This window comes from Anneissia japonica, unplaced genomic scaffold (assembly GCF_011630105.1).
Source record: "Anneissia japonica isolate Jap-2015-1 unplaced genomic scaffold, ASM1163010v1 scaffold287623_len557403_cov176, whole genome shotgun sequence".
NCBI lineage: Eukaryota > Metazoa > Echinodermata > Crinoidea > Comatulida > Comatulidae > Anneissia > Anneissia japonica.
In genome coordinates this window covers 342,381-369,850 of record NW_022683923.1, presented here as the reverse complement: position 1 = coordinate 369,850, position 27,470 = coordinate 342,381, and the positions used below count along the sequence as shown (strand labels likewise).

Genomic DNA, 27,470 nt, shown 5'->3' with positions numbered 1-27,470 from the left:
CGGAATACCATTAACATCAATTAGAAAGCTGCAGCTATTGATGAACATCGCTGCTCGTCTTGTCCATTATTTGTTTTTTTTTTTGTGTAAAATACCTATATACACCCTGTCTCTTATACACATCTAGATGTGTATAAGAGACAGATTCACAAGTTATCACCACAATACATTTCCGAATTAATTAAGGTTCGTTCTGCAACTTGCACTCGTTCCCTCCGGTCAACAACTGACTCAACCAATCTTTATTGTCCATTCTTTCGGTTAAAGTCTTGTGGAGAGCGATCGTTTATGGTTGCTGGGCCCAAGTTGTGGAACTTGTTACCTTTATTTATTCGTGAGTAACCTTCTGTCAGCAATTTCAAAGAACGACTTAAGACCCACTTATTCTCGTCCCTTTAATTATTTTTTTTTTCTATTTCCTTGCCAGCTAGCTTTTATAGCTTTAACTAGGATAGGAGGCGCTCGAATCCGAGATGGCCGAGACTCAATAGGTGCTGACTGTAGTTCAATTAGATTGAACCCTAACCAGCGATGAGGGCGTATCCCCATACTTCTGTTTGGGTGCTGGCATGGTATTCAAATTTCACTTCTTTTTATTTTGTGGTTTTGGTTTCCGTTCCATCTTTACACTTGCCTAATAGCGCTTAGAGACTTTTTGTATTTTGCGCTCTATAAATTAATAACCATTAACCATTAACCATCTTATTGGTGGATATGGAAATCGAGGTCTGTGAGGATTTGGCATGTTCAGAGGGGTCCGTGAACGAAAAAAGTTTGGAAACCATTTACTGCTCTAAGTAATTTGCAATACGGTTCTTAACAACATTACTTAACTAACCACGCCCTTCTCGCTCTATTGATAAGATTACAAATTAGTTAAACAAATTGAAACTCAATGAAGACAATACAGAACTGTTGTCTGAAATTATACAGGTAGGTATCAACAGTCATCACAGTTAGTTAGGAATATTAAACTCAGTGTTAATGGTTCTATCATAACTATCTCCAAAAGTGTACGCAACTTGGGGGTTACTTTTGAATCCAGCTTGGAATTGAGTTTCCAGGTGGTGAGGGCGCTAAACAGAGGGCGATCACCAAGGTTAAGGTTTTTCGTCTCGTTTTTTACATCAAATTTTCCTGTTTTTATGTACGTCCTATACATTTTTACTTAGTTTATGTAATAGCTTCGATGACTATTAAAAAGTAGAATGACTCTGGGAGTAAACTTCAACACGTCAACTTTATTTCAATACATAACACAGAGTAAATCCCGCCTCAAGCGGTAATACAAATGTAGTGTCGGCACGACGCACCTTGATACTACGCGCGCGCTACTATCCAGGGTATGGTTATTATGGTTACCAGTTTATGTAATATTAAACAGTTTATGAATATCACAGTTTACACATTTACAATGTATGTAAGTGTCATTTTATCGCATTTACGGCTTTGTACACTGATATTTCTCGATGAAATTAACAACGGTTTGTCGTCCTAACCACCCAGGCCAGACGACTCGTTCACTCAACGCATATCGTACACCCGTGAACAGCTATTGCTGCTAAGGTATGACTCACAAGACAGGCTTTACAAGCCTGGCCTTCTAACTCTCTTCGATGAATTGCCAACAATGGACAACTCACATGAAGCTAAGAAAGCGTGGGAGAAGAGGTGGCTTGAAATGCAGACTGAAACGGCGTAAGTTCTGTGCTCCACTACCGTCTATCTAATCGGGAAATGCCCAATCACTACGAAACAAAATTGATGAATTTAAAGCTTCTACACTATTTTTACAAGAATACCGAGAGGCCAACGTAATATACTTTTCTGAAATCTGACTCGGAGATCAACATTGACGGTTTAACAATGCCTCTGACATTCAAGAAATATGCAACGATATGGATACTGAATCGCCTTATGCTGTCAAATTAATCACTGGTGACTTTAATACATGTCCACTAAAGAAAGTATTACCACATTATTATCAGTATGTTAACTTCCCAACTCGTGGCAATAACATTCTTGACAACTGCTATGGAAACATTAAGGATGCATATAAGGCACTTCCAAAGGCAGGCATTGGTCAGTCGGACCATAAAATGATCTACCAGATTCCAGCTTATAAACAAAAACTGAAGCAAACCAAGCCAATTACCAGAAAGATTAAAGTTCTTACAACAGAAGATATTGAAACAATCAAAGGCTGTCTAGAATCTACAGACTGGGACGTTTTTATTTGTTCAAACTCACTCGACACAGCTACAGATGCAATTTTTGAATATATTAAATTCTGTGAAGACAACATCTGTACATCGAAAACAGTAAAGATCTACCCAAATAGCAAACCCTGGGTAAACAGCGAAATTCGAAGTCTATTGAAAGAAAAACAAAAGGCCATTCACAAAAATTGATAAAACTAAAAGGAAGCTACTACAGAAGCGAATCAATAAAGCTATCTCTGATGCAAAACGCAAATACGGAGAAAAGATAAAGGCCGATTTCAAAAGTGGAAACTCAAAACAAGTTTGGAAAAAATTAAAGAAAGCCATAGGAACCAGCAGTAACAAGGCCGAACATGGAATAATCCCAGTTGGCCATCATAAATTTGACTTTGCAAACGAACTCAACTTTTTCTTTAATAGGTTTGACACAAAATATGATACAGATGATGATAATTATGATAGGTTAACCATTAATACTTCAAATCATGATGTTATAATTTTGATGTAAACTCTGTTGAGAAAGCTTTAAGTTTTCTTAAACCTAATAAGGCAGTTGGATCAGATAATTTATCAGGAAAAATATTGAAATATTGTAACAAACAACTAGCACCTATCCTATGTAAACTATTTAACTGGTCGTTAAATTCATCACAAGTACCAACATCGTGGAAAAATTCTATCATATCACCTATAAAGAAAATAAGTAAACCTAAAGTACTTAATGATTATAGGCCAATTGCACTTACACAAATTATTGCTAAATGTTTTGAGAAACTAGTGAAAGATCTATTAATTAAGGAAACCAAACAATTACTGATGTCTTTCAGTCTATTTATGTTTGTGGATTCAGGACTTCCTAAAGAATCGAACACAGTGTGTAAGAATAGGCAATGTTCTATCTGATGTTATAACTTCCAATACTGGTGCACCACAGGGTTGTGTGTTATCACCCTTACTTTTTGCATTATATACCAGCGACAAACTCATGTCATATAATTGTGTCAAGTTTGCTGATGACACTTGTCTAACAGGTACTATAAAAGATAATGATGAGAGGGCTTACAGACAAGAAGTTGATAACTTAGTAAACTGGTGCAGTAACAATTCCTTGATTATAAATGTAAGTAAAACAAAGGAAATTGTATTTGATTTCAGGAAAAATAGTACTCAAAAATCACCTTTAAATATAACTAACACTGATGTTTGTACTACTACTAGTGAATATAAGTACTTAGGAATATGGATTGATGATAAATTGTCTTGGTCAACTAACACTGAAAAATTGTATAAAAAAGCCTAACAAAGACTCTACTTCTTAAGGAAAATGAGATGTTTTAATGTCGGCCGTGATACATTGTTTCTTTTTCACCAGGCCATGATTCAGTCGATTATGTCATTCTGCTGTATCATATGGTACAATAGCCTAACAAAGAAAAATGCTGGTAAATTACATAAGATTACGAAGTTATCTAGTAAGATAATTGGTTTGGATGTCCCAGAAATGGAAAATATTTATTTTGAAATCATTAGCAGGAAATTTAAGTGTATATTAGATGACAACACACACCCTCTAAGTAAATATATCAACTTCTATCAGTAAATCAGGTCGCATTATTCCCTCATTAAAGAAAACCTCTCGTCATAACAACTCATTTCTCCCTTCTGCAATTCGATTGAACAATGCAAGTCATAAGAGATAGCTGCAATATATAAGGGTATATACAGTAGATAGATTCTATGCTTATGTATCTTATTTTATATTTTTCTATATTTACTAATGAATTGTATCTTTATTTTAACACCTTTTATCTATTTATATTTGTGTATATGGTGTACTGCTTCTTAACCCTGGAAAGAGAATTTCATGTGAACTTTTACGTGACAATAAAGAAAAACTTGAACTTGAAGGTTAGCAATATCTGCAGCAGTGTAAGGTATCACTTGCGTAATCTAGGAAGGATACGCAGAGTTATTGACCAGGAAACACGTCATACAGCGGTCAGCTCTAGTCTTATCATGAATATATTACTGTAACTTTCTCTATTATAGTAGTCTGTTAAAAAATCTTGATACACTGCAGAGATTGCAGAACTCTGCTACTCGCTTGGTCTTTTCATGTGAACCTCGCACACACTCTGCTCCTCTCATAAATAAACTCCATTGGCTGCCGGTTAATCGCAGAATTATGTTCAAGGTAATTCTATTTGTCCACAAATGTATCCGTGGATTTTCTCTTGCGTATTTATGTAGTTTTTTCGACCTACATGTTCAGATACATTCCAATCGATTCGCTTCATCTGCACATTTTACTGTTCCGCGTCATTCTAAGAGAATCGTAAGTTTTCTTTTTTTGTCACGCTGCCAGACTCTGGAATAATCTCAACTGATCCCAATATTTTCAAACGGGCACTCAAGACTCACTTGTTTGCAAGGTATTTCCAATTGTTTTTTTTTTCTGAGTATAGTGTCTGCTGTACTGTATGTGTTGTATTTTGCTTTTGTTAATTGTTTTGACATTACAGTTGTGGCGTTTGTAATTTCTGTTTATGCTGTATTGCATGCTGCCTTGTGTTTTTTTCATGAACTATGAGATTTGGCGTGCGCCTCATAACCGCAAGGAAAAAGCGCAATATAAATGCTATACCAGTACCAGTATAACGTCAACTGTTGAACACAAAGTAGTACAAGAAAGATAGCGTAAAATTTAGTGAAAGGTTGAAAAAATTGCAACAAAATTTATTTTACCACAGTGCATTTCTATAAGGTCCCTATTTGAACATATTAAAAGTCTAGAAAAATCCAGGTAGGGGAAATATGTGGAAATGCGTTTTATTCAAAATGGCCGAAAAAATAGATAAAAATAAGAGAAAAAAAATCGTAATGTCATCATAATATGTTATAATTATGAATAAACTTGTAATTTTTTAGATGGCCACTAAGTGTTTTAATATTTAGCAACCAATGCATGTATTACTTTATAGAATAATGCTATAAAATTATAAAAGCGACCGCCATCTTGGATTTTAAAATTGCCACCATATAAAACATATATTTATCTATCGCCGCTTCTAAACCACTTCAAATTATAATTCTAATGTCCAAAAATATGTTTTTATGGTCAAGAAATAATATCATACAATTTTTTACAGCGTCAGATTGTCATAAATAGGTTATTTAGGGTTATTCAATGTCATTACAGTTAAAATAATGTATGGCATCTTAATAAACCCGGAGGCCTACAGTATCTGTTGTGTTTTACATCAGAAACATACTCAACCTCTTAGAATTCAGTTTTTTGATGAGAACTACAGTATATTTTATTCAAGGTAATTTTGGCGGCCATCTTGGATTTCAAAATGGTTGCCATGGATAAAAATGTTTCTCAGCTTTTAAAACATTTCAAATTTGAATCCTGATGCCTAAAATTATGTTTTCATGATCAAAGATTTACACCATTTGTGACATGTTAAGATAGATATTATGGTCATAAATTGGTCAATCAAGGTCATTTTATGTTTAATATTTTGTGATATCCTCTCGGTAGCAGTCATGTTTTAATGTAAATATTATACTTAAGCTCACAGAATTCGATTATTTTGATAAGAAGTCATTATGGCAGCCATTTTAAAATCATTTGATATCATTAGTTCAATGTCATTTAGCAGCCATTTTGAATTTCTAGATAACCACCATGTAAAGCCTGTATTAATGTTAAGAATGTTAGTTTTAAGTGTACTGTACATAGTAAACAATACCATTGTATAATTTCTGACATGGTCAGGAAATTATAGTCATAAATAGGTCATTTAATGTCATTCAATTATGTATGAGGTAAAAATACTGCATTCTTTCCTTGGCTTTGTTCCTTGGTGAATTATACCGACCACCGTAAGCACACTATTATTATATAGGAAAACATTTAAAAAAAAAAAATCTTATATACTAGCTGAAAAAGCAATTATAACAGTTCCTCACCTACAGTATATATATATAACTTTAATGTTGATAAAGATAGAGGAAGGTATTGAAATATCCGTTTGATTTTATATACACATCTAGATGTGTATAAGAGACAGTATACATATATATATATATACACCATTACAAAACCAGATGAAACTATCTATTCGATTCTACTCGATCATTCATCTATATATGCTTGTCATCTATTTAACAAAGTATTCACCAGATAGTCATATCTTTTTCGGTCTTTTATATTTTAAATCTTTTACACTTAAACTGTAATGTATATATTGCATATTTTTGCACTGTATACTTTTATATTTATAGTTGTCTTGTATTTTCATCTGTGGGTATATTTTTCTGTAATTCTCGCCCTGTAAAGGAAATTTCGTGTACTTAGCTTGTATATGACAATAAATGGAATCTTGAAATTGAAACTCGAAAAGGTTCATTATTAACATGTCATACAATATTAGACCTGAAACGTAATTAAATGACATTAATTAACCTATTTTTTATGACTATAATAATCGTCTGACCATGTCACAATTGGTAAAGTCAATATTTGATTATGTAAAGTAAACATAATATATGTTTTTATGGCTGTCATGAAAACCAGCAATTTTGGTGTCCCTAAAGGCATTTTTGGCGTTCCATACTTGTTATTGTAAACTTACTTGGTGCAGATGGGTCGACTAATATGCAAATTGGTCTTGACGCAGGGTCCCGGAACGCCGCCCTCAGCGGCAAATGCGAAGCATAACTCAGGTTCAAAAGTGGAACGTGAAATTTGGATATGGTTTTGTAGTCAGATTTGCGAGAAAAACTTCAGTTACCCGTATTTCTCGACAGAGACGTCAGTGGGAGCTGTAATTTGTATGGCAAGGAGGTTGAGCAACCCTTCATTCATATTAAGGGAATTTACGCCCAGAAACTTTGTAGTTATTAATATTTTGGTTATAATAGAAAATATTCAATTTTTGGTGACGTCACACTCATATTAGTTAGCGTGCATACGTCATAGGCTAGATACGTCACCTTTTCCTGGTAAGGCAAACTTTCCCGGCGTGCTTTTATGGATAAACAAACACCACTGCTTTGCACATGGATGCCTTGCCCAAGCCAGGGCCACAAGAGCCTCATTGTTAGCATTGTATAATACTGTACTTAAATAAGGTACCTATGCAAATGAATTATTCTTAGTTTTTTGTTTTTTTTTTCTTATTTTAATTTATTTCTTCCGAAAGTGTACTTTCTATCACATAATTCCACTGTCTTAGTTTGGCCTAGGCCTAGTCTTATGCCTCATCGTCCCCCACTACACAGTACATCAGCAGCCCCTCCCCCATACAGTTCAGACGTTTGCTAGGTAACAACGTGATTGCACCTTCCTTGCCAGGTGTTCATGTAACATTGACATAATTGTTAGCTAACTAGTTGTGTGTATTTCTTTGTGAAAATGAGTACCGCGGCGTACTCATTTTCACAAAGCATTTGCATCCCCTCTTGGAAAGAGGGATTGGAAATAATTGTCTCCATATTTTCGCTAATTAAATTAATCACCGTAATTTAGCTTACACTTATGAATTTAGGGATCACTTAAAATGTGAAATAATCATTTCACTACCCGACAAACTCCGAACTTTATTCATTCATTAGGCCTACATAATAGTTTCATATTGCTGTACTATACTCCAACATCACTGGCGCATGGTAACAACCAACTGACTGCAGACCATTTCCGGTCACACATTACTCTCCATAACACAGCACCCCCTAGTTCCGTCACCTCTGGGTAAGGGGTTATGTGATGCTAGTGAGGGTTTTGTTTCAGTGTACTGCAGGTAGGCAGCCGGACATGTTTGTGCCGGTAGTAACCACGGAGGTGGTAAAATTTTAGTCTCAGCGGTTGTGGAATCCGTTTGGGAGTTAGCCGAGGCTAACAGTGGCCTTCCTTGGTAATACACTGAAACAATTTACTCCTGGTTAGCCGTTGTGACGGCTTTATGGATAGGCTTGATTATCTAGACCAGTGTTGGTTGAGTATCGAGACGACTGTGGATGCTGTGTTGTGTATCGTCGCAAGTCTGTTTAAACGTGTATACCAGACGAGCGGAGCTGTACGCGTCTGAGGTCGTTCATGTCAGAGGAAGCGACTGTGTGAACATAGACGAGCGGAGCTGTACGCGTCTGCCTTTGGGATTATTCAGTGTTGGAAACGTGTCTGGCCGTTTACTTGCAAGTATACTCATGAGAACCTTTTTCTTATTATACCATGGCTTTATTTTGTTAAATCCATTCATAGATTATTGGTAGATGAGTTGCGCCTCTTCTACAGTGCGAATGGTACCTACGTTGTGTGGGTTAAGTGTTTAATAATAGATCCTTGCTTTATTTTGTTAAATCCATTCATAGATTATTGGTAGATGAGTTGCGCCTCTTCTACAGTGCGAATGGTACCTACGTTGTGTGGGTTAAGTGTTTAATAAATTATTGTTATTTTAAATTGTTTTGTACATTGTACCTTGTTCAGTTGTCTAACCCGCTGGCACATAAAAGGCAGCTTCCACTAGACTTTCGTAACAATGGCCATCTCTAATTTGGCTACAAAATCACCTTAACCTAAAATAGACATCATAACGACCTCTGATATGGTATTTATCATAAAATGACCTTAACTGACCTATATATTATCCTAATGACCATCTGACTAAGTCACAAATTGTATATTTTCTTGATCATAAAAACATAGTTTTAAACATCAGAATTCTAATTTAAAGTGATTCTAAAAGCTAAGATATTAAAATAATTTTTGCATGGCAGCCATTTTGAAATTAAAGATGGCTGCCAAAATGAACTTGAATGAAGTAATATAGTTCCTTGTAAAAAATAATTTCGAGAGCTTTAGTATGGTTCAGATGTAAAACATGACAGGTAATTATTAAGATGCCATACAATATTTGACCGGGAATGACCTTGAATGATCTTAAATTAATGACATTAAATGAACAATCTGCTCAGATTATTCATTTAATGACCTTAAATTAAATTACCTTAAATGAACAATCTTAAGAGGTCAAAAATGGCATGCTAGTATTTCTTAAACATTTAGATACTAGAATTATAATTCCAAGTTAGAAGAGGTAATAATACCAGGAAGATACATAGGTTTTATAAGGTGGCCATTTTAAAATCTAAGATGGCTGCCATAATGACCTCCGATAAAATTGTTTCTATCAAAAATTGAATGCTATGACCATAAGGAGCATGTAAAAAGTTTGTGCTTTTGCCTAAAACGTCCATATGGCACTAATAGCTGCCTGGCGTATTATGCATACACCAATATGTCCTCGTATTTGCGGCAGCCATCTTGAAATTAATGATATCCACATCAAATAAGTGTATCCGTATGCATCAGAACAATTTCAGGATTTGTAAATATATTTTATATAAAAAAATAAGCTGAAATATGTTGAAAAGATCCAAGTTTTTTTTTCAATTTTTGGTTAAAACTAGCTATTTTTGGCGGCCATTTTGAAAAAAAAAAAACGCACTTTCCCTATGTCGATGTTTCTAGACTTTTAGTATGTTCATACAGAGACCTTACGAAAATGCACTGTGCAAACAGAAATTCTGATGCAATTTTGTCAACCCCAAGATGTATTTTTCCTGTACTAAAGAGTGTACTGGTGGAGTACTTATTATATTTTAACTAAAGCATTTGATACAATCAAACACAGAATACTATTAAACTAATTGACACACTATGGATTAGATGTTATTTGCTAGCTGTCTTAAGAATAGAAAACAATATGTTTGTATTGATGGTAACGTTTCGGAAAAGAATCCTGTTAAATGTGGAGTACCACAATGGTCTATACTTGGACCAGTGCAATTAGTTATGTAGGTGACACTACTTCATATATTATGTTTGCATATGATGTGACGGTGTTATGTAGTCACAAGAACAAGCCTTTCAAATTATGAATTGCAATCTGAGAAAAAAAAATATCAAATTGGATCAACGTAAAGCAACTTACTATAAATGTCAGTAAACAAACTATGTTAAATGAAATCCATATTACCAAATTTTATCATGTTAACTATATACAAAACCAATATATTACCAATTATTGGAAACTATAGAAGCTTAAATTGAATCTACATTTTTTATAAGAAGTATTTAATACGAACTTGCTGTTACTAACGTCCACTACCTTCACTATTTGACTTTTTTACTTTATCTCAACTCAAGTGCTATTTTTTTAGATTTATATAAGAAACGACTATAGTGATGTATAAATACCATAAACATTTACTACATAACATTTTCAGTTCATTATTCCATACACTTGAATCTGTATCGGATCACAATACCAGGAACTAGAGTAGCCTATTTCTTTACTACAAAAGGCATTAAAAGTATGTGTTCAAACAAGGCTTGAACAATTATTCAACCTGTAATAATTTATTTTCCACCAGCTGTTTCATTTTTGTACACATTTTGAAATCAATCGTGTATTCATGGATTTGGTAGTATCCAACTTTTTATATGTTGCAAAACTCTTAAAAGATTTAGGTGTACGAAAGCTGAAACATCGCTCTTCTTCACTACCTTTTGGTCGCTTCTGACAGTAACGCCAGACAAATCGTCGTATGTATGTTTTTTGCAATACTGTAGCAGGAAGTAGATATGTATAAACGTTTTATGAGATAACACAAATATAGCTTTCATGCTATATATATTTAACAATGTTATAAATGATACTTATTTAATTATTACAACAGGGAGATGACCTACTTCTAGAATGCACATACAATACTATGGATAGAGAAACAGTTACATATGTAAGTGCATGTTTGCAATCGGTTTGTTAAACAAATTAAGTGCGCAGATTATATACTATATAATATTTAATACATTAAAAAAATACTAGCTGTAAAAATTAGCGATTTAGCTATCATTAAAATAAACAACAACAAAAAAACAACCATATAATAAACTATCCAAACAACCAAAAAATTGAACAACCAACCAATCATTATTATAATATTATTTAATCAACAAACCAATTAAACGAACGCATACAAATAATTAATTGATGAGCAATATAGCTGTCGATACCTATTTTCTGCTTTTAGGGAGGCCTTGCAACTACAGATGAAATGTGTTTGGCTTTCTTATCCTACTATCCTAAAGCGAATGCTGGAGAATGTTTCAACACTCCTAATCCGAATAACCTAGAAAAACTTCTTAACTTGGATAATATAAAGTAAGTGACACTTAGTTGCCCGAAAAATCGCGAGATAAAAACACTAAGAAATAAACCTATATTGATAATTTTGCCTATTATGAACAGTCATGCAGGGATGTATGGACCTGCAATTTGCGTAAGAAGCTCATTGGAAGAATGCTACCGCAGGTAGTAATAGGTATAATCCTTCCACAGTAGTATTTATTTCATCAACACAATAATTTATACTATAATTTGACGTTGGTTAATTGCTGAATAGATGATGTGTTATTGCCTAAAATCTATGATGTCTGTAACGTCACTGAATCTAATTAATTCCATAGTTCGGTAACTTGCCAGCTTAGTTGTTTATGCTTTTGTGATTCGATGCCATTATTTAGTGCAGTGCCCATACAAACTCTCAATATTATGATACATCATGTATTATTCCTTCATCAAGAAACAACACTTTACGTCAAGCTATTGATGATATGGAGTGGACTGATGAAAAAAAAGATGCTGTCCGTCAGTAGCACAAATCACTCTTCACATTCTGTTTTTCCAGAATATACTTTACTTCCGGTAGGTTTAAAAATTCTATTTAAAATATCGGAACCTATCTCAATATTTTAACTAAATTTATAATATATAATAAATTATAAAAAGCAAATGAAAATTCAATAATAAACAGAACTACGCTGTTACCGAACGTACAAAGAAAAATATGGTGATTTGTACCACGCCTATTTCCAAAGGGATACAAGCATCCTGAGATGTTATCACCACTGGTCTTTGGACCCATAATTTAGCGAACTTCCACACATTGCAACCTCTTCAAATCCATGGGGAATTGTCCTTTTGGCTTTTTTTTTTTTTTGTTATTTTTTTTTTTCAATGTAATGCTGATACAGACAAATACAATCAACGGCAAATCATCTTAACAGTCACTCATTTATACTTTTGGGTGGACAGAGACAAATGTAGGTAAATTGCAATGCCTAAAGATATAAAGATATAAATATAACAGTATTATTATTATATGACCCCTGTTACAATTATAGCCATCAAATTTTAAGCACTCTGCCAATTACCTGTTATATTATTATGTTATATTATTATGTACAAAATATTATTAGTGCTCCTAACACTACAGTTATGTTTGCAATCTGTTGCATTTTATTTAGTTTTTAACAATGTTTTATAACTGATTTATTAATATGCTTCATAAGATTTTACATTAAATATTCTATATTTTATTATTTATTTACATCCGTGAAAAAAGTTATGTTAACTAAATTAAACTAAATAACATGCGTGTATTCCTACCTATTTTTTCTTCCATCGAAAGTGTAAGGCCTAACACCATTTCAATGGCGAACATTGAAATTAGTAGTATTAATAAAAGTAGGTGAATTAGGGAAGCACTGGGCGTGCACTAGAGATACAATTCGGGCTTAACATTTTTTTATACACCATCCGTGAACGCAATAATGAAGTATAAAATATACAGGGGTTGATGCTTGTCTACACATGAATGTGTGGTGTTAGTAATAATACGACCATTAACGACCCCGCCTCATATTTCCATTCGATTCAGGACAAATAATTATAATCGATTTTCAAAGCCAAATTGTTGAACATGACAAGTGTTCAGCTGCCGTGAATTTGACAGCAGCTTTGCTGAGTACTGCCACATGTGTAATAGTTGTTATACTTTTCTCAATATAGGTAGCATTATTTACCTCAGTTTTCGTTAAAGGAGAGATGAAAATTACTATACATAGAAAAAATTACGAAGCGATAGCCAATTGTGATTATAATACTAGGTATATATTACCCTGGACATACAAAAGTAGCTGGCACTAGTTGATTGGGAAACTCAGGCACGATGCAGTCGTCTAAAGGTAAAAACAGAAGTTACTGTCGAGCTGCTGTAAGATATAAGATAAGTTTGCACCTTATTGTTTACAAGTTTTGTTTTAAAGTTAATGTAATGCATGAATATTAATAAATAGACATTTGTGTAACAATGTTAAAATGTTTTAACACAAATAAAAAGAAAATTTCAATGAGAGGACTTGTCAAAGATTATGTTTAAATAAAATATTGAGTTCGATTTGATTTGATGGTTGGTTCGAGGACAATTGATATGGCTCTAGTCGTGCCCCGGAACTCATACTCTTAAACACCATATTGATCTAGAAAAAAAATTATACAGTACAACGATTACTTAAATACCTTCCTGTTAAACTATATGTAGCAAAAGGAAACCGCAAAAGAAAACAGCAAAGGAAAACAACCCTGGATCAATAACAAAATGTCACATCGTGGCCGGCCATCAATTTAATGGTTAATTTTAAAGCAATAAGCTTAATTACATAAATAATTTATTAAGCATTATTTTATTAAGATCAGAGCGTTTTGCTATTCTTTGTATGTTTTTAACTAAAATACTCAGTAGCGATGAAATACATCTAACAGAAGAATACCGGAAAGTGAGGGGGAAAAATACTTAGTAATAGAATAAAAGATAACAGTCTCTTCTTTTAAAATCAAAATTATTCTAGTTAAAGTACTTACAAGATGTTGTAAAATCCTAAATTTGATGTTTTTGTGTTCCTATAATTAATATTATGACCATCAGTTAAAACCAGTTGTAGCCTATAATGGAATGTTGTACAATTTTAGGACACTACACATGTCTCTTATGGGACATTCACCAAGTGACAATTTCCGTGCAAAAACGGCTGTGATTTACAGCATCAATCGGAATCGCTTTATTTTGGCGACAGATTATATTTGTGCTTTGATTAAACTGTACTACTACTACATTGACCCTGCCGACAGATCAAATCTTTAGCATAGTACAGTACTACTATGTTTAGACAAAGAATATAGGTTGAGGTTTTATGTACAGGTCTACTACCATCACTAAACTTAACTTGTCACTGAGCAAGAGGAAGATTTTGCAATTATGTACCCAAGGATATAAAGGGCCAAAATGATTCATAATTCAATTGTTTGCCATTAGTAACATTTTAACCTTTGACCTATAAACTTTGACATATGGGGTGAAGAGTATTTTTCGTATTTAAAAGGTCCTAATTGGGCCATTTTAAAAATTTAACCCCGATGACCCCTGTGACCCCTGATTCCAGACTGGGGTGTAGGAGGTGTCGCCGGTACTTAATGACGAAATTTGATTGAATTTGGTCCAATGGTTTGACATTAGTAGCATTTTGAAATGTTACTAGAGGGAACAAAAGATTAACCCTTTAAAGACCTTTGACCTTAAATCGCTAAAAACCATAAAGACCCTACCTTATGTCAATACATATGTGACCAGGACAAGACTGTACTATGTTATTTGTGACAGAAGAAATCTTTTATTCATTATTCAAAAAGTGTTTTACCCTAATGACCCCTGTGTGACCTTTGACCCCAAGCAGTGAACACCCCAAATATAAGAGGTGTCACCAATTATACTGACCAGGTTTGGTTGAAATCGGCACAGCATGCTGCTGACTGGGTAAAGGAAGGAAGGAAGGAAGGAAGGAAGGAGAGAGAGAGAGAGAGAGGGGGAGAGGGAGGGAGGGAGAGGAAGGGAGAGAGAGAGAAGAAACTGCTCAGAAACAGAACCCAGTCAGCATGCTGACTTAATTGTTGTCTTAATTACGTTTCTGCAGATTTCATGTTATAAATGAAGTGTATTTGCATATTGCAAATTATTGAATTAGTTAAAATTCTACTGTAACTAATTATGTCAATAAAAATATAATTATAAAGAATAAGTATGAAAACATGCAAAAACAAAACCCTATTAAGGGGACAATTTCACGTTTTTGGCTAGTGTTCCCTGAATATGGGTACCCTATTCAGGGGACGCCCCTATTAAGGGGACACCTTTTTTTGGTCCTGAAGGTGTCTCCTTAACAGGGGTTCTACTGTAGAACCCATCTTTAGAAATCGGTATTCACATCCCCAAAAAAATAGGGCAAGTTATTTCAACCTACAAAGAAACCTTGTTAGTACTTGTTAGTAATTAAATTCAACTTCAAATGAAAATTACTTAAAATGACCCAGTATGAATTAGTTTGGATTATTAGCTTTTCTCCGTAGTACTGAAAAAAGCCATTGTTTTTGTTCTGATTGTTTTTCTTGCATTTATAATATTTTTCCTATCTTTTTGCACTATTTTTTGTTTGCCGTCCCTGCCGTTCAGTTCCCATGCTTAGAATTTTCCCGTGCGTTGCATAGGCTATATATCAATGATGTGTCTCCTAATATTTAGTATCATTCTATATGGGGTGTGCGTTTGTGAACCAATTAAAGGAATTTAAGGTCAAACAGTTTCCACCAGATATTTCAAAATCCGGTCAGTTTATCTGAATGAAATTTACATGAAGGAATTTTAATGTGTTAGTGACGATCCAGTGAAGGGTGTACATTTGAGGGTCTTTTTAATTTTTGAGGACCCAGACCTAAATATCTCTTTAAAAAAAAAAAAAAAAAAAAAAACCAATGGGTCTAAATGAAACGTCATTCTATAATAATTTCGAGCAAAATGGCCGAGCGGTTAAAGCAGGGGTACCGTGATCATAGCCAACAATGTTGGCACGGGTTCGCGGCCGGCTCGCTCCTATAGTTCTGGTGGTGGAACAAGTCTTCTCGGATAAGGACTATAAACCGTAGGCCCAGTGTACACAAATGCTCATGTGCACTTTAATGAACCCAGTACATCTTTCGAGATGAGTAGGGGGTTACCCCGGTTTACTAATTCATTCGGCCCCAGTCGTGGACAGATGAAAGTGCACCGGTTTACTGGCTGCTGAAGACATGAAGTGACCCTAAGGGGAGGAGAAATTTATTGTAAAGTGCAACATCTAGTCCCGAGCGCACAGAGACCATGTATTATGCGCTATGTAAGTCTCCAACCATTACCATTTAAAAAATGATTAAATGTTTGTGACAATCCGGAGTAGATGTAGATCTGAGGACCATTGAAATGAAAACGTCCGAGGCCGCATATTTCGAAAACGGATCAACCGAACATCTGAATGAAATATTCGGAAAAATTTTAACAAGGAAGTTCACAAGGAAGATAGTATTATGTGTTGGCGACGAATCAGACAAGGGTGTAAATTCGAGGGTCATTTAATTTTTTGAGATCCCAAAAGTAAATATCTATTTAAAAAAATGTCAAGGGGTGTAAATGTAACTTTCTATAATAGTTTGTAAAGGTGATGATCCGTCGTAGGGTGTGAATGTGAGGACCATTTAAAGGAAAACGTTCCAGACCAGATATTTCAAAATCGGGTCAACTGATCCGAATGAAACCTTCGGAAAAGTTTAACCCAAGTTACAAGGAAGATATTACTATGTGTAGGGGACGATCCAGGTTAGGGTGTAAATTTGAGAGTCATTTAAATTGCTTACATCACAGTTATAGATGAATAAAATGACACTGCAGAATAGTTTTCGGTGGTAAAATTAAGAAATGATACGATTTTGGTAACGATCCACAGTAGGGTGTGGATTTTTTTTGTTGACAATTGATTAAATTATTTAAACGCAATCTGCGTTTTCCAATGCGCTTAAACCAGTTACAGCTAGGTTAAACTCAAATCTACCGTGATATGCATGAACAATTTTTGCTTTCATTCATTGAATCGCTATGAATTGAAGATGCACTTTCCTATGCAAGGTCGGCTCATATTATAGCGGGCAATGGTTTTGAGTCAGATGTACCTCGCTAGTACCATTGCAGCCATAGTTCAAGTCTCACTGATAATGTCGCAGTGAACTTGGCTTTCGTGTTTCCCCCACTTCATTTTTTCAACTTCATTAAAATTATATTGTTTTTCCGTGTTTTTTTTACTATATACTTTATACCGTTTAACGACTTTTCTTTTTGTTGCAATTTCAACTTCATTTCTCATTAAAGCAACGGGGAAACGCCCTATGTTCTGTAGTTCAAACAGACATAGTAAGTCTAGTTTATCTTTATATTGCCTTAGAAAATCTTTCAATTTATATAGTATGGAATGCTAGAAATGATTTTATTTTTATCAGCAAATAACTGCAACAGCAAAATACTGCATTAAATAATATTGTAGATAAATAATGTATATTTTTTAAATAAAATAATACAACTATATTGAAACAATACTGAAAATGAAATACAGCCTGTATTTCATGAGTTGAATTATAATTATTTAACAATATGAATTTTGAATAGAATTAAATTGACTCAAAACCCAAAAGCTAGACCTTGATAAACTTTACCTCCTTTAATAAGGAAAACAGTGGGGTTTATTTTTAAATTAAACAACTTCTAAAGCTTTATGTAAATAAAAAGAAGTTGACTGATGATATTACATTAATATACCATGACTAATTGCACTGATTTACTATTACATAAGGCTCAATTCAGTCTAACTGAATAAGCCCCAACTAAAAACACAGAATATTGTAAACAATAACAAACATGATTAAAGTACTGTATGCCTAATAAGTGCTATAGTTGCCTTAAATATAATTAAAATTTGATGCATGTGTAACTGCCTGAGAATTAGTGGTGGTCAAACTTCTGGTAGGAAAAACATTTAAAAAAATATTAAATTAAAAATCGATTTATATAAATGTTTGTTTCCTAGCCTACGTTAAATGCTCTAGGCCTAGGCTAAACATACGGAATGGTCTAGGCGCGGATTTAACAAATGCCTATTTGTTGTATGCATGTTCATATGATAGGAATACGCTGATCCAGAAATGCTAACGAAACGTCAACGCTCAATTCCAGGGCGTACAGATCGCGCTAGGACCCGTAGGCTACAATGTGCAACCTGAGGTGCACTATCGCCTGAAAAGGAGGTTACATTACCCATTATAAGAAAGGGGAAAAAATCTAGCCTTTACAAACATTTTTTTAGCAAATAGCATGTTTAAAAAATGATTAAATCAGATCTCGATGAAGGGCCCTTGAGAAACGTCTTCTTCTCTTGCCACTACCTTGCCTGCACTTTAAATGTGTATATCAGCTTTCCCCAGATGAATATGAGGTATTTCCTCTAGCTTTTAAACACCGGAACCAAGAAATATGATCTTCTAGGTCGATGGTAATTACCACATCGCCCTTTTGTATTAGATCATTCACCTTCATCCTTCAACTGTCTTGAAAAGAGGCTACGCCGTTTGCATCAGGTCCTCCTGGATGCTCCGAAGTATGTTAATCGTTTTACAACACTCGTAGTTGGCCTCCTTATGGTCGAGTGCAACAGCTTAGGCATGTCCGGAGCCTTGAAATAAGATTCCAATTCCGAATTTGGGCCCAGCCTAATCAAGAACTCATTTCAGTCCTCCGTAAGGATTTGGGCTCCGCCTAATACCATCTAAGTACATGAGCACTGTAGGGTACTCCTTCATCCTTTTCATGGGGATTATTCAGAGCCATTGGCTTCCAGCTAAGGGGTGGGGGGTGGAGGGAGTGCTCCACGGGAACTCAAATGGCTCTCTGTGCCTATGGCTTAGCTTGGAAGAACTAGACCTAGATAGACTTGGTTGTGACAGGATAACATTGGATTGGAACGTACTTGCACCACACTTACCTTCTCTATGCCGAGATGAAATAAACCAGTATTGAGGCCGAGACATACGACCAGTGCCCTCTGACAGAGCGTCTTGATCACCTGAAACTCGTCCGGACACTGATCTAAAATGGCAAGTTGATAACTGTTATGATGAATCCAATGGGCTCACTCATAACATGAACACCTTGTTCAGCATCCATTTCCCCCTCACGACCTAAAAACCCGAGCGTGAGGGGCTATCAAGCATGTGCCCGACTCTGATGACCTTACCGTGACCTGATAATGGGAGCACGACGAAGCAACTCACTCAGCATCACGACCCACAAAAGGGCGATGTGAATTCGCAGTAGATGGCTAAGGCAAATTAGCAATACTATTCGCCAAAACCACGTCCTAATGGGCATTCTCAGGATAATACGTAATTTACTTAGAGGTCGACATACTTATACCTGACAACAAATCCTAAAGTAAGATAACACACTATAAAACAAAATGTGATAGCAATATTTAAATATTTTGATTTGTTACTTGTACACCGCCGTGCAGAGAATGATTTCTAAAATACAAGAAAGCATTTGATAGTTTAGACCAGTGGGCCATGATAAGTGCACTCAAACATCTTTAGGCGCCTAATATCTAACAATACATTAGAAGAGTCATAACGAACGAATTCCCTATAAAAGGAGATTAAAGTACGTCTTTTCACGGCAGTATTCGAATAAATCTAAGCGTTAAAAGGGGCCTTGTAATTGATGGAGAGCATCTGACACATCTTAGATTGGCGGATGATATTTACTTATCAGCCATGGCATAAAGGAGTTGAATAGTATGCTACAGGATATACACTCTGAAAGTAAAAGATAGTTGGTATAAAGATGAATTTAGGGAAGACAACGACTATATATTGTGGCGGTTTCTCCCTCCCAGCATTAGGGAGTGGCCTAATCTATTTATAATAGGGGGTGGACTGCACCATTTTGTTACAATATAATAAACCGTATGTAACAGACTTTGCAGTAAGAGACCATCGTGTTGAAGTATTTGATGCTACAGGATGTACACTCTGAAAGAGTTGGCATAAAGATGAATTTAGGGACGACAACGACTATATATAATAAACCGTATGTAACAGACTTTGACAGTCTATCGTGTTGAAGTAGTTGATGAATATCTGGAGATGAAATTCAGTCTCAGTAGCGGGACACCTGTGGAAATTAAGAGGAGAATACAATTAGCCTTGGTTGAATTATGAGAACTTACCTATATCTTCAGAGATCATGGCATACCATACAACCTTAAAAGCTTACTATTTATTCAGTATATCATCCCAGTTGAACAAATGGAGCTGAAACCTGGACCACTAGTAATATAAAAATAAATGACACAATAAAACAACATTTTTAAAAATGGGTCTGGGTAGGACACATCAAAAGAAGAAATGACAATAAATGGTCCCGTAGGATAAAAGACCGGACACCTCTTAAAGAAATAAAAAAGAGACCAAACAAACGGTGGAGTTGACGATATCAAAGAGTTCAGTTGTAACGACCAGAGCTAGCAGGCACAGAAGAAAACTGCAGTGGAAAATTGATGTAGGGAGAGGCCTACATCTAGCAGTGGATCAAAACAGGCTAACAAATAAAAGCTGACAAGTAATAATATAAATATTTGATTTTGATGAAATATAAATATGGTTTGCTGGAAATATACGGGAAATTGAAAAAAAAAGTAGAAGTTATACTAAAATATCATGGTATGTATTTAACTGTACTATGGTATTTATAACAAAGAGATATTAGATATTAGACTCTTAAAATATTACAAAAATAAAATAACACAGGAAATTCCCCGTACGCATAATTATGCATATGCATATCAACTGACTTATATAGTCGAATAGTTCAGGTCAATATTCAATAACTTAAGCAGTATAAACAGGTCGCAAGAGGGTTTACAATTCTCCGAGATAGCATGCCATTAAACAGTCGTCAAATGATGTTTTGTATTCTGTTTATGTCATGGTGGATTGTGTTAGTTAGTGGTCAGACTGACTTAAAACATGAAACATTTCTCGATAGTGAGGAAAATGTACAACTCCTCTGGAGGGTAGAAGATGAGACTATTGTGTTTGAGGTTCGTGCAAAAACAACTGGCTACGTTGGGATTGGGCTTTCAAGTAATGGTGGAATGAAAGGAGCAGACATTATGATTGGATGGGTTAAAGATGGCAAACCTTTTATTTCGGTAAGTCAATACTCATTATTTTATAGACATAATTCTAATGCATTTTAACCAACATTTGGCATTGTCTTTTCACCCAAAATCGATAGTTTGTAGTAGATGCAAAAATATTAAAGCAAAAAAGAAAACAAAACAAAAACAAAAAAAAAACAAAAAAAACAACAATTTTGCATCAATCTTTAAGTTACAATATTATTTTGACCCGGGATCAGAAACACTGGCTCTGCCTTCTTGCTTTCTCAGCACTTACATAAAATTGTTTATACTTACGTTTATAAGTAGAATAAATAAATATTCAAATTAAATTGGATGTAACAAAATTTGATGTTTTTATATATAGTTAAGGTTTATTTTATATTTAAAACAGATAACAGTGGTGTGTATATAAGTTCCGAAATTGTTCTTTAGTTGTTATTATTATTATTGTTATTATTATTATTATTTATATTATTATTTATTAAACAGTATTAAAGATTTTACGAACTAATATCAACAGTACACTATTTACATATAAGTGTTTTCATTAAATATTTCGATACTAATTAATAGTATATTTACAATATGAGTATTTTGTTGTTTTTTCAAAATCTACAATTCAGCTATGTATGTAGGTATATGAGATCTTTTGGCTTTGATAATTTTTGATTTTTGATTTTACTAGCTTTAAAACAAAATTATATTCTGTTTATTTTCAATGTCTTTTATTAACATTTTAAAGTTTTTCTTTTTACGTTTGATGGTTTTAATGTTTGATGCCATTTTTAATATTTGATTTTTAAGTGCTTGCGATTTTAAAGACCATAAATCTATAGAAATTCTGATTACATGTAAAATTACAGCCGTTGTTATATGATAAAGTTAATAACGAGTTACATGTTTTACATCGGAAACAATACAAGTTGTATAAGGCGATGTATTTCCGCAATTAATGCGAACTTATCATATCATGGGCATTATCTAGCTTGTGCAGATGCACTTTAAAGGTAAAGACACTATTTTCGTGAATACCTAGCCGCCGTGAATACCTAGCCACCGTAAAGAGGCACCTATAGTAACTCTATATTCACAACAACTGGGGATAAAATAAACTATAGCATCGGGGTAACCCCTTACTCCTCCAGAAGTGACAACGACCCAGATGTGTACACGGGAACATTTAAAGTACTTATCCGAGATCTACCAACCGAGCCCTAGGTAAAAACTAGTGCTGAATGTGAGGATGTAGTGACTTACCACTTAAGATTGTTAACATATATAACACAATCAACCTGTAGATTTTGATGTCCCAAACTCAAATTTTGATTTTCAACTCAAAACAGTTTTCAATACAATTTAAAGGCAAACAGCGTATCTTCTTTAAAGATACGTTAGTGAGTGTCCTCTATCTAAGATTGAGAATGTTTGTTTGAGACACTTGCTCTCTTTTCGAACTTCCTTCGACAATTTTAAGTTCAATAAGATAAAAAGATAATTGTGTAGCATGATTTCAAAATAATTGATAATAATAATAATTTTATCTTCTGAAGAAGACGGCTACCACAACAGTAACATTAACACATTTGATAGTACTCAGCTGGTTGTTGGATGCGTCCCAAATATTTGTTCTACTATCAATTGTGTCTAGCCATTTTGAAAATGAATTTTTATATAATTTTATATGATTTGGTGGTGGATTTAGACAACATTTTTTTTCTCAACAAATACAAACTGTTAATGAGGTACCTTTATTAACAAGATATCATCCATCACTAAAACCTCTTATAACGTATTGACAGTTTGTAGCCTCAGGTTAGTCTGGCTATTGACGAATGAAATAAACCCTGGTAGCACTTTATAGAGAGACTAACTGATTTATTACAAATTAAAGTGTAATAAATAACCGAATTTATATAAAGTGCTACCAGTATTTTTATTAGTCACTCGAGGGTAACTGCAAATAACAATTTACGTTACTACAACGTTAGATAGATGTAATGTGGTTCCTTGGTGTTTTATAGATGCATAAGTGCCCTTTTTACCCCATTATAAAAAACTATAAAGTTACAACGTTGCTTAGACGTGATGTTAACATCTAGTACAAGAAAGTTAGCGTAAAATTTAGTGAAAGGTTGAAAAAATTGCAACAGAATTTATTTTACCACAGTGCATTTCTATAAGGTGCCTATTTGAACATATTAAATGTCTAGAAAAATCCAAGTAGGGGAAATATGTGGAAATCTGTTTTATTCAAAATGGCCGAAAAAATAGATAAAAATATGAGAAAAAAATCGTAATGTCACCATAATATGTCATAATTATGAATAAACTTGTAATTGTTTAGATGGCCACTAAGTTTTTTAAAATTTAGCAACCAATGCATGTACTTTATAGAATAATGCTAATATCTTATAAAAGCGACCGTCATCTTCGGTTTTAAAATCGCCACCATATAAAACATATATTTATCTATATCGCCGCTTCTAAACCACTTCAAATTAAAATTGTAATGTCCAAAAATATGTTTTTATGTTCAAGAAATAATATCATACAACTTGTACAGCGTCAGATTGTCATAAGTAGGTTATTTAGGGTTATTCAATGTCATTACAGTTAACATAATGTATAGCATCTTATTAAACCCGGAGGCCTACAGTACCTGTTGTGTTTTACATCAGAAACATACTCAACCTCTTAGAATTCAGTTTTTTGATGGGAACTACAGTATTTTATTCAAGGTAATTTTGGTGGCCATCTTGGATTTTAAAATGGCTGCCATGGATAAAAATGTTTCTCAGCTTTTAAAACATTTCAAATTTGAATCCTGATGTCTAAAATTATGTTTTCATGATCGAAGATTCACACCATTTGTGACATGTTAAGATAGATATTATGGTCATAAATTGGTCAATTAAGGTCAATCAAGGTCATTTTATGTTTAATACTTTGTGATATCCTCCCGGTAGCAGTCATGTTTTAATGTAAATATTATACTTAAGCTCACAGAATTCGATTATTTTGATAAGAAGTCATTATGGCAGCCATTTTAAAATCATTTGATTTCATTAGGTCAATGTCATTTAGCAGCCATTTTGAATTTTTAGATAACGACCATGTAAAGCCTGTATTAATGTTAAGAATATTTGTTTTAAGTGCACTGTACATAGTAAACAATACCATTGTATAATTTCTGACATGGTCAGGAAATTATAGTCATGAATAGGTCATTTAATGTCATTCAATTATGTATAAGGTAAAAATATTGCATTCTTTCCTTGGCTTTGTTGCTTGGTGAACTTTAATGTTGATAAAGATAGAAGGAGCTATTGAAATATCCGTTTGATTTTATTATAGCTGAATAAATTTGTGTTTCAACTTTCAATGATTGTACACCGTTTTTTCACTGTTTTTACATTATATATCTATACATATATATAATATAATATAATATATAGGTTTTATACTGTCTCTTATACACATCTAGATGTGTATAAGAGACAGTATACATATATATATATATACACCATTACAAAACCAGATGAAACTATCTATTTGATTCTACCCGATCATTCATCTATATATGCTTGTCATCTATTTAACAAAGTATTCACCAGATAGTCATATCTTTTTCGGTCTTTTATATTTTAAATCTTTTACACTTAAACTGTAATGTATATATTGTATATTTTTGCACTGTATACTTTTATATTTATAGTTGTCTTGTATTTTCATTTGTGGGTATATTTTTCTGTAATTCTCGCCCTTTAAAGGAAATTTCGTGTACTTAGCTTGTATATGACATTAAATGGAATCTTGAAATTGAAACTCGAAAAGGTTCATTATTACATGTCATACAATATGTGACTTGAAACGTAATTAAATGGCATTAACTAACTTATTTTTTTATGACTATAATAATCATTTGACCATGTCACAGTTGGTAAAGTCAATATGTGATTCTATAAAGTAAACATATATGTTTTTATGTCCTTCTCTAATTTGGCTGCAAAATCACCTTGACCTAAAATGGACATCATAACGACCTCTGATATGGTATTTATCATAAAATTACCTTAACTGACATTATATATTATCCTAATGACCATCTGACTATGTCACAAATGGTATAAAATAAAAATATTATTTTCTTGACTATAAAAACGTAGTTTTAAACATCAGAATTCTAATTTAAAGTGATTCTAAAAGCTAAGATAATAATAAAATAGTTTTTGCGTTGCAGCCATTTTGAAATTAAAGATGGCTGCCAAAATGAACTTGAATGAAGTAATGTAGTTTCTTGTAAAAAATGAATTTCGAGAACTTTAGCATGACTCAGATGTAAAACATTACAGGTCATTATTAAGATGCCATACAATATTTGACCTAGAATGACCTTGAATGATCTTACATTAATGAACAATATGCTCAGATTATTCATTTAATGACCTTAAATTATAATTACCTTAAATGAACAACCTTACGAGGGCAAAAATGGCATGCTAGTATTCCTTAACCATTTAGACACTAGAATTATAATTCCAAGTTTGAAGATGTAATAATACCATAAAGATACACAGGTTTTATAAGGTGGCCATTTTAAAATCTAAGATGGCTGGCATAACGACCTCCGGTAAAATGGTTTCTATCAAAAATTGAATGCTATGACCATAAGGAGCATGTAAAAAGTTGGTGCTTTTGCCTAAAACGTCCATATGGCTCTATAGCTGCCTGGCGTATTATGCATACACCAATATGTCCTCGTATTTGCGGCAACCATCTTGAAATTAATGATACCCACATCAAATAAGTGTATCCGTATGCATCAGATCAATTTTAGGATTTGTAAATATGTTCTAGAAAAAAAAAATATGCTGAAATATGTTGAAAAGATCCAAGTTTTTTTCAATTTTTGGTTAAAACTAGCTATTTATGGCGGCCATTTTGAAAGAAAACGCACTTTCCCTATGTCGATTTTTCTAGGCTTTTAGTATGTTCATACAAAGACCCTAAGATAATGCACTGTGCAAACAGACATTCTGTTGCAATTTTTTCAACCTCAAGATGTATTTTTCTTGTACTAATCATTTTCTGATTATACCTAACCACAACGTTCGCCAAAGTTACAATAACGTCTTGTGTTTGTTTGGTTGCCCTGTATTATTGTAAATCTGGTATCACTAAGTCATAATTTAGCCCTGGATTGCAAAACACCTTAATCTTAAATCTAAACTCGCCTTACAGGACCGACACGGTGTTAGCAACGAAGAGCCAGTGATTGATTTTCAAGATGATTATCAATTGTTGTACGGAAGTGAAACTGATGGTTTAACAATAATTGGATACCAACGCAAACTTTTAACATGTGACATTGATGACTATGATATAACTGTAAGTCTCATATTCTGCTTTCCCGTACAGCGTACACGTATTAATAAACAACAAGAATTGTCTGTTTCTTAATGTTTATTGGATGACCTTTTTGCTCTTTTAGGCTTTTGTTTTTGTCTTTTGAAATTTCATTGTATTTTTTGTATAATAACAATAATAATAATAATAATAATAATAATAATAATAATAATAATAATAATAATAATAATGAATGGTAAGTTATAATATTTTTTTTTTAATTTTTTAGCGAAATTAATGTATATTTTGGTATCTAAATTGACTAGCAACCATTTAATTCCTTTGCTTGTTTCAATAACATGTTACTTTGACATTTCAAACATTTTAAAATGTACTACCAACCATGAAATGGTTCTTAGAATACCTTTAATAAATTTGGGAAGTTAAATTAACTGTAATGCAAAGGTCACGAAAAGAAAATTATCTAGCTACTGGAATAAATTATAATTTCCTTGTATATTGTCTACAATTATTATCTTTTGGTATGAGTTTCCTCTTATAATGTTTTTTTATATATAATATCAATTTATGTATTTTATATATATATACTATATATTAAAGAGTGATACTGTGAGAGTGATCTGGGCATATCATCCCAAAGATCCTGAAGACCTTATCGCAACCTACCATGGCAGTCAACGACGAGGTGTAAGATCGCTAATGTTTATGGATTTAATGTCTCAAAATCTGAAGTCATTACCGGATGATGTATTGACATTAGATGTGTTGAATGACAATGTAAGTAGGCAGAGTGTGGCTGATTATGTAGACTTTCCTTCTTTTAACAGTTAATGAAATGGGTAATTTATTTTTATATACTTGTATATACAGACACCACT

General features: G+C 33.6%; 2 protein-coding genes across 2 annotated transcripts in view; both read left to right on the top strand.

Moving 5' to 3' along the window:
• LOC117103061 (DBH-like monooxygenase protein 1 homolog) overlaps window positions 1-12,000 on the top strand; it is a 40,085-nt gene extending 28,085 nt beyond the window's left edge. Inside the window, exons 10-12 of the mRNA XM_033243537.1 lie at window positions 10,974-11,033; window positions 11,328-11,458; window positions 11,880-12,000. Coding sequence (XP_033099428.1) covers window positions 10,974-11,033; window positions 11,328-11,458; window positions 11,880-11,952 — 264 coding nt within the window. The 3' untranslated portion in view covers window positions 11,953-12,000. The remainder of the gene's footprint in view (window positions 1-10,973; window positions 11,034-11,327; window positions 11,459-11,879) is intronic.
• An 8,908-nt stretch (window positions 12,001-20,908) lies between these two features.
• LOC117103051 (DBH-like monooxygenase protein 1 homolog) overlaps window positions 20,909-27,470 on the top strand; it is a 19,023-nt gene continuing 12,461 nt past the window's right edge. Inside the window, exons 1-3 of the mRNA XM_033243525.1 lie at window positions 20,909-21,252; window positions 26,467-26,613; window positions 27,193-27,369. Of these exons, the coding sequence (XP_033099416.1) occupies window positions 20,980-21,252; window positions 26,467-26,613; window positions 27,193-27,369 (597 nt within the window). The 5' untranslated portion in view covers window positions 20,909-20,979. The remainder of the gene's footprint in view (window positions 21,253-26,466; window positions 26,614-27,192; window positions 27,370-27,470) is intronic.